Source organism: Manduca sexta, chromosome 22, assembly GCF_014839805.1.
Source record: "Manduca sexta isolate Smith_Timp_Sample1 chromosome 22, JHU_Msex_v1.0, whole genome shotgun sequence".
Taxonomy (NCBI): Eukaryota; Metazoa; Arthropoda; class Insecta; order Lepidoptera; family Sphingidae; genus Manduca; species Manduca sexta.
The window spans coordinates 479,963-492,619 of record NC_051136.1 but is presented as its reverse complement, the minus strand read 5'-3'; the positions used below and the strand labels follow the sequence as shown (position 1 = coordinate 492,619).

Sequence of the window (12,657 nt, the reverse complement as noted above, 5' to 3'; positions counted from 1 at the left end):
AAAACAACATAAATGTGAACAAATGGAATATAAAACCAACGGGGAAACATATAATTCTACGACTTTCTATTGAGTAAAGTGATTGCCTCATGTAATGTTGCCGTAAGCAGCAAAGGAGCTATAGACTAAAGGAACTCACTTTATGCGCACGACTCAAAGGAACTCGGGGACACAGGAAAGGACTAAAAATGAACAACTACTACATGTAATATACGTACAGAAAATTAATTTTATTAAACGTATTTATCTTACAAAAACATTATTTAATAAATAAATAATTATAAAAATTATGTAGACATGTTCGAAATGATAGAGATTGGTTGGTCGACAGACATTACGTTTATGGAGGATCTAAATGGCTGTTCTACCTACAGGATGACATAGGTTCCCATAGATCCTGGATAGGCACATGGGGTAGGTATATCACATAGTTATTGACATTGACATAATTGTCAGTTAGAATAAGGTCTTATAGTTTATGGTGGGGGTAAACAGTTCATGCCTCAACCTCTTCCTCTTTTACCTTCTGATCTCCCGGCTTGCCCTTGGACCAGTCTGGCTTTTTCTGTAAAACAATATGGAGAATTAACGACAAGTCGCAGAATACGTGACCACGTATCATAGCTATATGATAGATACGCTCAAAAACCAGAAGCAAATACAAATGTGTATTTACAAAAAGAATCAAGGAAACAAATGCTTGATTAATTTATAAAAAACAATGCACGAATTGATAAAAAGCTATTACTCCTTAGATCGATAAGAGAGACGTAAGATATGGGTAACTTCTCCAACCTTCGGAAAGTACTGAGTCAACGAACTCGCTGGAAAGTAAGTTGCGCCATTTGTTTCCTTGATTGAAACCATAAATAAAGTGCTCCGCTAATGACCCGTGCCGCACCACACGCCTGAGTACGGCGCATAGAACAAGCATCAAAGTCCGCGTTCACCCCTATGTAACAAATAACCTCTAGAAACAATGGGGAACTCGAAAGCAGTCAGAACAAAGCTCGGAAGTATTCATGGAAAGGAATAAAAATCTGCCAAAGCAAATATATAGCAAATTGCCTGATGTATATACATAGACCTAACGCAACGATGTCTAATTGCACACCCTGAAGCCACCATTTACTCCCAATGGGCCCTACAATGTAGTGTCATTGCAGAAATTAATTTATCCCCGTTTTAAACTGCATATAAGAAAGTGCGTCGCCGCAATTAATGAAATGCAAATACACGACATTGCAAATATATTTGGCAGTATCCGGAACTAAATTTAAACACATGTACACTGCCAATCACTGATTTATTGTGTTGGCAGAATCATGTAATGCGAACTAAACTAATTGCAACCGCTCTAATGCCTTCGAAGCAGTGCCGTTCCATGCCGCAGTGTAACTACACTGTCTAAATAAAAACGTGTGGCTACACGTGGTGTGTTTACATTTACCTTGCCTCCACCGCCACCCCTGTGGATTGCATAATAGTTTTGTAACGGTATTCAGTTTCTTTCTCTATTATCTACGTAATATTTCAAGAGTTGATGTGTAGTGAATAATGTTCATGCTGCTCTTTGCTCAAAACATTGTACTTGTTAATATTTATAGGACTCTAACTCTTTGCTTAACATCTGAGCAATAAGCAACAGAAACATACCAATGTGTTATATGTGTACAATGTTCCTACAATTTCCTTCCGAATTTCTCTAGCCCAGATCGAACGTGTTAGTCACTGACAAATACAAAAACGAAATAGTCGCAGCTGAATTCCTATTTATCAAAGGATTTGCGAAGCTTTTGCAGGGGGAAGGCCTGAATGCTTAAATGTACTCGCATTTAAATAAAAAATCTCGCAGCGTAAGCCATCGGGCGAGGAGGGTTCAAATTATATTTATTAAAATAATCACAAAACCAAAAGTGCAGACGAAGCCATCACGACTATTCCAAATATTTTCTCACCTCTTTATAAATGGGCTTTAGACGGTTTTTTGACTGATACAATAATCAATACAAAAGAAGAATTTATTTAAAATAATTAATGGGTAATTAAAAATAAGTCATCTGTTGTTCGGTGATGGAAAATGGTAGTAAATTAATTGTTATTAGTTCTACTTCTTGCCAATAGCCCAATCAGCCTTCTCCGCTTTCTTGGCCTGTTGGAACATGAGTAAATGATTGTTACTAGTGTTAGGTGTACCGTGTGTAAATATTCATGTATGCATGTCTCATCAGGTCTCGAACCCGGTACGACACAAGAACATAATAACCATTACAATGGTTGTTTTGTTTGCGTAGTATTTTTAGTTTTCAAATTTGTTATACTCAAAGTGAATTCTAATTAATAAATCCTTAACTTTAAATCTTCATCAGTTAATAAGTGAGTAATTGTCAATATAATTTGTTATATAATTTTAAAAATAAACCAATTCAATACCTTTCGTAGCCAAATCGATTGGCTATCAAATTCGAAATATAAGTTTATTGAGAAACTAGCCTTCTGCAGTTCAAATTTGAATTTCGAATCCTTATGTATATCTTTTTTAAACGTATATTTACCTCTTTGTCTTCTTCTTCAAGGGTGAATTCCTTCTTTTTGACAACCTTCAATTGGTTACGGAAGTTGAATTCGGCGGCCTTCTTCTGGAGCTTGGCGAATTTGTTCTCGTATTTGGACACCTTCTTGAGTGTGGGTTTGACGCTGTAAAATAAGGCATTTTATTTAGAATGAACTCCACTTTGATATGATAGCTATTTTATACTATTACTTTTAATTTTTAAACGCTTGTTGTTGAAATATTATATAATTGATGTATTTCTTTCCTATGGTTTGATTGAAAAGTAATCTCACTGGCTTGCCTTCCTATCAAAATTAAACCAAACACATACAAAATAATTTAACAATTACGTTCTATAAAACATAAAATCCAAATGAAACAAACCAAAACCAACTAAGATAAACTGTGGCAAGTAATTTTTCGCTCTCACTTACAATTTACGCAGCCGTTTGTATAGTATATGAATTCATGTTTAATAACACCGTCTACGGTTTCACAATGAGTATAACAAAGGAGCGAGGTGCTCAGGAGTGCGGCGTCCTACGCTCTACAGCCTTGAATATCATTATGAAACCCAGTAATTGTATTCGCCAGCACATCCTCTGATGCCTACTCGAGTTTTGCGGACCGTTGATAGGGTTCCGTGCCCTAGATGTGTTGAATGGGTAAAGTAGAACTGGTAGCTCTATGTGTTTACGAACTTAATCTACGTTACACAGCTGCGTATACTAAATATCCTATAAGTTAAAATTATCTTACTAATATTATGTATAAATATGAATGTTTTGGAAAATGTTTGGATGTTTGATAGAAGTAAATGCAATAACAATTGAACTGATTTAGATGAAAATTGACATACGGGTAGACCATGTCCTACATATAATTTATTTATTTTCAAATAAAAGGCGCTGACATTATACTCTATTGTAGTTAATTTTGTAGCGGAAAATGTCTTCCACGCGGGCCAAGCCGGGAGTAACACCTAGTAAATAATGACTTTTAAATTTTTATGACTATTTTGGATTTATAACCCTTACTTGCTTTGCAATAATAAATAAAACTATGAATGCACGAAACTATGAAATTTCGAAAAAAATAACGTACCATTAGCAAATATCATAATAAAATTAAATATTTTTGTCTTCTTTCTAACATTTCAAATATAAACTCTATAGAGCTCTAATAAAGTCAGCTTTTGCCACAGAACCCGTAGCAATAAACTTGCGTGCACTTCGCCAGGTTTTCATTTAAAAACTTGCGACATTTTCGTACATCTCTCGCGGGAATGTGAAGAGTCTGTCACTTCCAGCACAACTCTTTACAACTGGCTTGTGAATACGGAACGCTATTCAACTGTTAAATGCTCATAAAAGATTCTCAACCGTTTAATATTTAACCTCTCCAGGACTTACAATTTACGTAACTCGTTAACTAGCTCTAAACCGTTTTTCACAAGAAATTTTGGTCTAAAGTTTTACTTAACATAACGCGTAGTATAAATTTGTATTGCTGAAATATTTAAAATGATACGTATACTCACAATTTGCCTCTGAGGTCGTTGACTTGAGAGTTCAGGTCAGCGATCTGGTAAAATAACAATTATTATAACAACTGTATGTCACTAGACGGGTCTAGGAAAATAAAGGAAAAGTTTAGGTAATAGACATAACAAAAACAACGTCACAAAGATACAAATAGGAAGGTGAGTTCATTGAAATACTTTATATGAATTGAATTTAACTCCAACGTTACATAAATTATATTTTCATATATAAAGAGTGAAGCGAAAAGTACAGTAATTGAAATATTAATGAAATCATTCATTTCACAAGTTTGTTTTGTCTGATATATTTACAAAGCTCGAAATTCAATTGAACCAAATCCACTCGGCAAACTTGTGCAATGCCTTTGTGAGAAAATAATGAAAACCTCATGCAATGCACATAAAGAATAACAACATTTAAAGCTTAACTCCAAAAGATCTGCGAAGAAACACATTGAGTAAGCATATGTAACGCAGTATGTAATAAATAGTTTTATAAATATATAATTAATGCTAGAGAAGCAGAGAACAGATATAGAGCTGAGCGAAGATTAGGCTGTGTTATTTGCGAGCTGTAGTATATATTTGTAGTTTGTGAGTACATACTGAGAAAATTTAATAAAGATCTGTCCCGTATCCTATGACACTGTGGCTTCCCGTACACATTCAGCCCGTGCTCTTTGCCAACGAATGACAAATCTTCAGCGTAAAATATTTGTACTGCTCTAATTTCGTGCACAACATGTGAGAGTGCCACGTGGCCGGTAGCTGGTCGTCTGCAGCTCCTGTGCTCTCCGCTATGTGCCGCGTACACAACAATACATCTACCATATGTGCAACACTACAGCGCCACAATATTGTACTTGTTCGAGTCTCTACTACTCTGTACACTACATACTACAAGTGCCTCGGCGGCCAAGCGTTCTGAACAAAGTAACATATTGAGCGCACATCTAATGAGTACTTCTGCTAAGTGAACACAAACAACGTTTCCACTGAAACAATTCGGTACACATCGATAATAATGTACATTGTACACACTATAGTTACGACGTTGCGTAGTTGTGTAGCATTGAGTGACGGTGCAAAATCGATCGAGACTTGCAATGTAGATCTATAAGGTCACATGTAGGTAATGTTGTGTGTTGGACTCGCAAGTGAGCATAGTAAACGCCACTCCGCGTCCCGTGAGGTGATGCGCATGCGGCCGAGCGGCCGAGCAGGCTGCGCGGCGGCGCGGCGCGTGGCAGCGCGTGGCGACGCGTGGCGACGGCGAGCCCGGCCGCGGCGCGCGGGATAGGATGGGCGAGATCGACCGGAGCATGGCACTTTCAATAGTAACACTCGGTGTCCATACAGGTATTGCAAAAGGTTTACAGGGTGTGTCTCAGCAACCGAAAACGCAAACGTGTCGCGAGTTTGTCACGGCACATACATGAAAAGTCGGAGATTTGGAACAAGAAGTTTCAATTGTACTATGCACTTGCGTGTGCCAATAGAGGAACCAGTCTAACGTTCCAACAACTATATAACGGTAATCACAGTTATTGTCGTATAAAAAGAGAAAATTCAGTAAGGCCACTAAGCTCGCCACCACACATGAAGCGACACACTGGCGGATGCAGCGATTATGCTCGATTATATACTTTTAACACAGTTTTTAAGATATTATTAAAGTGCCATACTATTTAAGGAATTGATTAATCGGGAATGGGAAGCGCAAATGGTTACTGTACATGACATGCAACGGACACAAAGCTCTGACAGATGACGATGGACGGTGGACACGAAACGTTACTACGACGGTGACGGTCGATGACGCGATCACGCGAACCGCCCAATGACAACCAGCGCAGTTGCACGGACGAGGTCGACGAAGCGCGCTCCCGCGAGTGGACCGGCCGACGAGCGATCGGCGATGAGCGATGGTGATGCGATGACGTGATGTTAGGCGAGCATGCCGCGCCGTGTGAGTGCAGTGTGGTTACTGATACGCCGGTTACTGTAGTTAGTGTAGTTAATGGTGTAAGCGCGCTGATGACGCGCCGCCTGCGCCGGCGCCGGCGGAGATCGATTTTGCACCGCAGCCTCACCGCGGCCGAGCCCGCGCTTCATGCCCCCCCAACCCTCCCCAAGGTCTACGACACGCACACACCCGTTCTACACGTACAGCACTAACGAACCGATACTCGACCGTTATTTACAATTCAACAACAAACAACCGAATACTTACAAAGCGTTATCAATGTATAAACACGAATTGTCACACGCGCACGTTTGTTACATAATCGATGATTGTGGTATTCACAATGGTTATAAAGTATTGGTCAATACCTCATAATCTCTTTTCCTGACTTCATGTTCCAAATCCCACTTCTGGCTCTCACACACATACATGCGGTCATAATACTCCTGTATTATTCTCTTGAGCATTGCTATAGAAAAAGGAAAGACAGATTATTGAGCCGGCAGAATGAGCATGGGCATCGTAGTGAGTGACTCGCGAGTCGCGTCTGTCGACTGTCGGCCGAGCGACGAGCGGCGACTGGCGACATGGCGACAAGGCGACATGGCGACTGCCCGACGTGTGCATGTGTGCGGTGAGCCGTACAACTATCATGTCATTTGTAACAACTAAATCAGAGTCAAATCATAATGCATTCCCATTTCTAATATGCTGTTTACCTCCATTTTCCTAATTTCGATCGCTCGTTCTAGTTCATATTTATCCCCCTCAAGGTTGTATATTCTGTGCCAGTACATTTGACATATCGTCTGCAGTTCCGCTAAAGAAAAACATATACACATTTTAAGGCATGACAACATGGTCGGCGCATCGGCGGCCGTCTGAAGCTGGTATCGACTCGTCCTAAGACATTATAGTAGTATACTGTATGTGTCGTGGTGTCGTACGCGACAGATGAGCTACTTTCATTGTGGTATGAAGCGGAAGCGAAGCTACATGATTATTCGGGTGGGTATCAAAATGGTCAATCGCTGCAACGTAATCTAAGTATATAATTTGTTATTGACTTCAAAACTCGATGAAGAATATCTACAGTAGTAACTATTGCAGCTCCCGAGTCGCTACAACGGGTCGTTGTTATTTTAGCGTTTATCTTTACTTGTTATCCACACGGTTAAGGTTGTAGGTATAATTTATTTTCAGCTCCGTTTTATAATGTGAATCTGCTGCGAAAACAAAACAATACTTTTTACTAGTCACATTATCGACATGAACTACTCAAACGAAGAGCGTAATGATTGCGATGCGCCCAAACCAAGCCAGACCTCGAGCTCTTTGCGGGCAACCTCCATCTCGCGATCGTACTTCTCCTCTTCGAGCTTGGTGATACGCTGATGGTACCCGGTAATGATGCTCGTGAGAGCGGCTACAACATCAATGAACAGTTACTCGCGCGTTCCGGACCGAAGTCATCGTTTAGACAATAGACTGTAGCTAGAATAGACCGAGCCGCCCCCGCGGTGGGTGACGTTGTCCACGCGTCATGGACGGACAGTAAGCCAAGGTGAGTCTCAGAAAGTCATTTTAGATATTAGATAATAGAAGGTAGTAAGTATCGCAAGATTGACTTGGCATGGAGTTTAGAAGAGATAGAAACGCGTTAGAAAGACAAGTAAACGGACCGTGGGGAGATAGCGTCTCCTTCGGCTGACACACCAACGTTTAGAGTTTTATTCTGTTAAACCAGACGAAGTAGAGACAACACGGCACTTAGACATCACAGATTAAATACGTTATGTATGTGAGTATAGATATGTAAGTTCGTCAATGAGTTGCTCGGTCGCAGCTCGTCCCACTACCTCCATATCTTTTCTTTTAACGATGTATTCCAGATCGAACTTTTCTTCTTCGAGGTTAGCGATGCGTTCGTGGTAGTCTTTGCAAACCCTCTTAATAGTATCTATAATGGGACACAATACATAATGTACAATGGTAACCATGGATCACTCGGACATAGACAATTGAAATCGCCGTGTGGTGAAGTGTATGATTGACTAAGTAGCCAATATTGTATATTACAGTTACTTTTCCAACTACGTACACCATCGGTGTTCAGGCACATATATCGTTTGTAACCATATGATCAGCATTCTACTGTATGAATGTATATTTACCTTCATTTGCGTCTTCGATGTTCTTAGCTTTACCGCATCTCTCCTCGATGATACGCCTCCTCTCGGCAGCTTTGCGCTCCTGTTCCTTCTTCAGTTCCTCAGCGGCTTTCTTACGCAGCAGCAACTGTATGGTGACATTTTAATATATTAAAATACTACTTCAATTTATAGTTATTTGTAACCTATTCTTTTCATGTACAGTCAGACATAAAAGTATCAACAATGGTTTTTTCTACCCTTAAATAAACTTCAAAAGGCTAACTTTATTTTACATAAAGAAAAACTAATATTTCGACTGAAGTCAATGTATAGTTATTAGCGTTAGCAAGGCGAAAAATAAAACATGGGAATTTTCTACTTTAGAAAGTCTACACTTCTGAAACAAATAGTTTAAACAAACTTACCCTAAGCTTCTTCTTCCTCTCGGGGGTCATGAAACCCTTCTTCGCCTTCTTGGCCTTGGAGGCTTCCTCCATGCGCTTGCGCACCTCAGCACGCTTGCGGTCGATTTCGGCCTGTTTGGCCTTCTTCGCCTAATAACATACCACATAGTAATATTGTGTCTACAGTCGTTGTGAGTGTCTGCAGTAGAAAAGTGTTTGAGAAAAAGATCTTAAAGTATAAAAACATGTTATTTATAAATAAACTAGTATACTAATTAATTTGTGTTGTATGTAATCGCGTATATAGAAATTGTATATTCCAAAATGTTAATTAATATAAAGATTTAATTTAAAAAAAAGGCGTTATAATTTGTCTGTATAATTTAAATGTGTTTATGTGTGTGCGTGTGTGTGACGGTTCCATCGGCGATCCGCAGTTACTTTACCTCCTCGAGACGCTTTTTCTGTAAAAGAAAAACATTGATTAGATACTTGTATAAAAACCTATTTCTTGTTAGAAATTAGAATTACATATATGACGAGCACAAATTATTATTTATTGCTTATAATATTTTAAAATAATAAAGTTTTATGCAGCCAGTTACAACGTACAAGCTCAATTTCTTTTTTCGAACGAGACTATTTTGGAATTAAAAATTAATACTGGCCAAAAAATTAAGATATTAATCTTAATAAATTTATTATCTGTGCTTAATACAAATAGTGATGAAGCATTTTTTGCATAGTGAGTATATTATATTTATTGTAAGCATAATATGGAAATTTATTAATAGTGTGCATTTTTTCGAAGTGTAGTGCAAAAGTGATTTAGGCGTTAGATAATTTTATATTTTAGTTTTTTTGTTTGTATATAAGCAAATATTTGTTATTACATTATAACCCTTTGATATTAGACATTAACTTCACATTGAACTTGATTATTCTATAACATTTTTAATATTTTACTGTTTATTTTTGAGTGTAATTAATAAGTCTACGAAGCTAATTGTGGGTATTATAAATTAATATTTTTCTTACAGTAAATTAGCATTTAACGTTATGCTGTACTTCTTAATAAGCATGTAATTTGACATCATAACGTTCGACTTACAAAATTATAACATTTACATAAATATAAGTCTGGAACTGAAATAAAGTGAAATGCACTGTTATGACTTTGTGTATGTAATATATGTGATATATGTATTTCCAGTGTATTCCTTGTTTATATGTATTAAACATTGTTTTATGTAATTCCAAACATAATGGAAACAAGAAACGCGTTATACGCTAAATATATTAAAAAACAAGATTCATCATCTAACATTAAAATAAGGTCCATAATATCTCGGCATTTTGTTGTCAATATAAATTTCGATTTAAAAATTTACAACTTTAAAATGTTAAGAAACTCAGCAATATATACAGCTGCCTTGGTATATCAAAATTTTGATTCCTCGTAATTATTTGAATTGTCACTCCAAGCGTGTGTGCGTGTGTGTAAAATGCTGTGTTGTAATGTGTTAAAAGAAACATAATAATTACCTTTGTCTCAAGGAGCAAAAGCAATCAATACTGTATTGCATCGGGAACAAGAGACGGGTCCAGATGTAAGTTTTCAGACGAACAGGCGCCAGGGGAATATAATGGAACAGAAAATTATAAAAATATTCGTGTTAGTTGTGGAAAATATTGAATTCAATATTTAAACAAGCTTTTACAAACCATCATTTTTGGACTTGCGTCACAATTTAAAAATAAACGATATCTATCCATCTGATACTATTAGTATTATCTGGATTTATGTAAATAATTTACAAGTATAATTAAGTATATTCCTCTTTGGATGTCCTTTGCTTACCTTACTTCATCATCCGCCATTGTTGATGTTGTTGGTTTATTGGTGTCCTGGAAAACAAATGAATACATCGTTAGATTATAATAAAAAATCAATAAATATCATTATCTCAATAATTAGTACTTGAACGCCTAACAATGACCTTGAGTTACTAGAATATTGACCCAAAATAGTAGGTCATGTCACTAAGTACTGTCTACAGAATAGGCATATTTCAGGCATAATTCAGAAATATTTTGTATTAATAATATATTTTCATAATACAATGTATTGTTGAAGTTTATAACTAATGATATTAACATAAATAAAGCGTATTTGGCCATCATTATGAGATGAGTCCGTCATTTGAAACTTTTTGGCCGCGCGCCAAGTTTAAGCCAAGGTGCGAATACCGACACTTGATACTCTAAATTCAGTTATATCCGCTGTAATCCCGTTCCGAACTCCCTGTATCCGCATGAATTTGTTTTTTAATCTGTCACGTACTAGTTTAGCCGCAGGGTTGCCGAGAAGCTATTATTAGGTCACGAAAACTGTTTCTAACGACACGTCGGAACACTTTTCTAGTAATAGAGTTGCCAACGTAGCGAAAATTCCACAATTAGTTTCGGGCGTGTTCGCGGGCTCTCGGCAAAGCTCGGAAGTTGCGCGCGCGCCTGAAATAGGTCGGCTGGTAGACCCGCGCATCCTAATTTGGTGGCGCGGGCGCACGCGTGGTTACTCGGGTTTCGAACGCGATGCGAAACGCACCGGCGGTTTAACGGGTTTATGTAAAATATCCGTAACAAGATATACTCATACGTCAATGTTTTAAAATAATTATTTTCTAAGAATGTTGCTGTTATTGTATATATATGAGCATGTTTTGAGCGTTTATTTTATCGTCTAATATTATTTCGCGAACGTCCTCAATGTAAAATTTAATTCAATTCGTCACTTAATTTTCGGAAATTAACATCAAAACAGGCCGAATTGAAGACAAAAAATGGAGAAAAGTAAAAACAGTGTAAGGATATGTCTGTCACTGATCATTATTAACATTTTCAAAGTTATTCATGTTATCACTTTGACAATTACATAGTAAATGTATTACATACATTAATCGTCTTAACTATGACGTCATATAATCTCTGACATGAAATTATCGCATTATCGTTACATACGAGTATGAAAGTGAATGTGAGCGTCACACGGCTTTTAACTCTACAAATACGCGGAAGGCAAGATCCACACACATGGCAAAACGATGCATCACGGTGCCACGAAGGCGGCGACATTGACGTATCACTTCACTGAACTAAACGCACTCAACATTTTAAAATTAATTTTATATAATATTTTTTAACGTCACTAAAACTCACCTAAGGCAAGAAAAAGAGGATGGCCCTATAGATGGTTCAGCCAACACGAGCCACAGCTGCTGACTGGCGCGAGGCGGGCGGCAAGGTGCGGCGGGCGATGCGTAGGCGCAGGCACCCCCCGCGGCCCGCGCGCACCACCCGCGCCCCCTCGCCGCCCGCCCAAGCTTGTTCTCGCGAAACACTCCTCCCGCGCACCGCCACCCCCGCCCCGTACATTTTTAGAGCAGTGTCGTTTTGACACCACCACCGAAATAACATTAGATATAAGCTCCAGTATGAAAGTTCTCAGATACCACGTAAATTTTTGAGCAAACGATGCCGGCGTGCCTAGACGATTTTCTCGGATGTAACCTATAAATTGAACTATATTGCTGATTGTACTACATAATATAGTGACTTGGAGTACGTATAAAGAGATAATAAGGATGTCGTGATGTAATTGTGTAGAGTATTAACTCTACACAATTACATCACGACATCCTTATAAGGAATAACAAAATTGAAAGTATCGAAAATATTAAAGACTAGAGTGTAAAGAAATCAGTTCAAAAGCTGCTTAAGGAAATCGAAGGATAGCTTTGATAGCCGTATAGGTTAATAAGGTATTTTTTTACTCTCTAGTCTCTTACCTATACAGGCATAGAAACTGTCCTCCGAATAGAACACCTGTAATTGCAAAAAGACGTATTCGTCTCTATATATGAAATAAGGACTTGAATATTCAAAACATGTGTGATTTGAAATCATATTTAGAGGACTATTTGATAAAAATAATTGCCAAATAATTGTTTACGCACTGTAATCATAATTATAATCAA

The 12,657-nt window shown here is 37.9% G+C and overlaps 1 protein-coding gene across 16 annotated transcripts; it reads right to left on the bottom strand.

The window, feature by feature from the left end:
- Nucleotides 1-329: 329 nt before the first annotated feature.
- LOC115446640 (troponin I) lies at nt 330-11,992 on the bottom strand. Of its 16 annotated transcripts, none has more exons than XM_030173357.2 (9): nt 11,840-11,991; nt 10,487-10,528; nt 9,067-9,084; nt 8,642-8,770; nt 8,238-8,361; nt 7,389-7,489; nt 4,095-4,138; nt 2,556-2,697; nt 330-565 (listed from the first exon to the last, which is right to left on the bottom strand). In XM_030173357.2, the coding sequence occupies exons 2-9, from the start codon at nt 10,499-10,501 to the stop codon at nt 497-499; spliced, it is 642 nt and encodes a 213-aa protein (XP_030029217.1). In that variant the 5' UTR covers nt 10,502-10,528; nt 11,840-11,991; the 3' UTR covers nt 330-496. The 16 variants fall into 16 exon arrangements, with proteins under 16 accessions (XP_030029217.1, XP_030029218.1, XP_030029216.1 ...); XM_030173358.2 differs by lacking the exon at nt 7,389-7,489 and adding an exon at nt 6,783-6,883; XM_030173356.2 differs by lacking the exon at nt 7,389-7,489 and adding an exon at nt 6,432-6,532.
- Nucleotides 11,993-12,657: the final 665 nt, after the last annotated feature.

What these genes read in the sequence shown, in the direction of transcription:
- LOC115446640 (XM_030173357.2), bottom strand. An exon ending in CATCGAAGACGCAAATGAAG is followed by an intron (nt 7,490 to 8,237) that starts GTAAATATACAT and finishes TTGATGTTGTAG; the next exon opens with CCGCTCTCACGAGCATCATT. An exon ending in AACGACCTCAGAGGCAAATT is followed by an intron (nt 2,698 to 4,094) that starts GTGAGTATACGT and finishes CTTATTTTACAG; the next exon opens with CGTCAAACCCACACTCAAGA.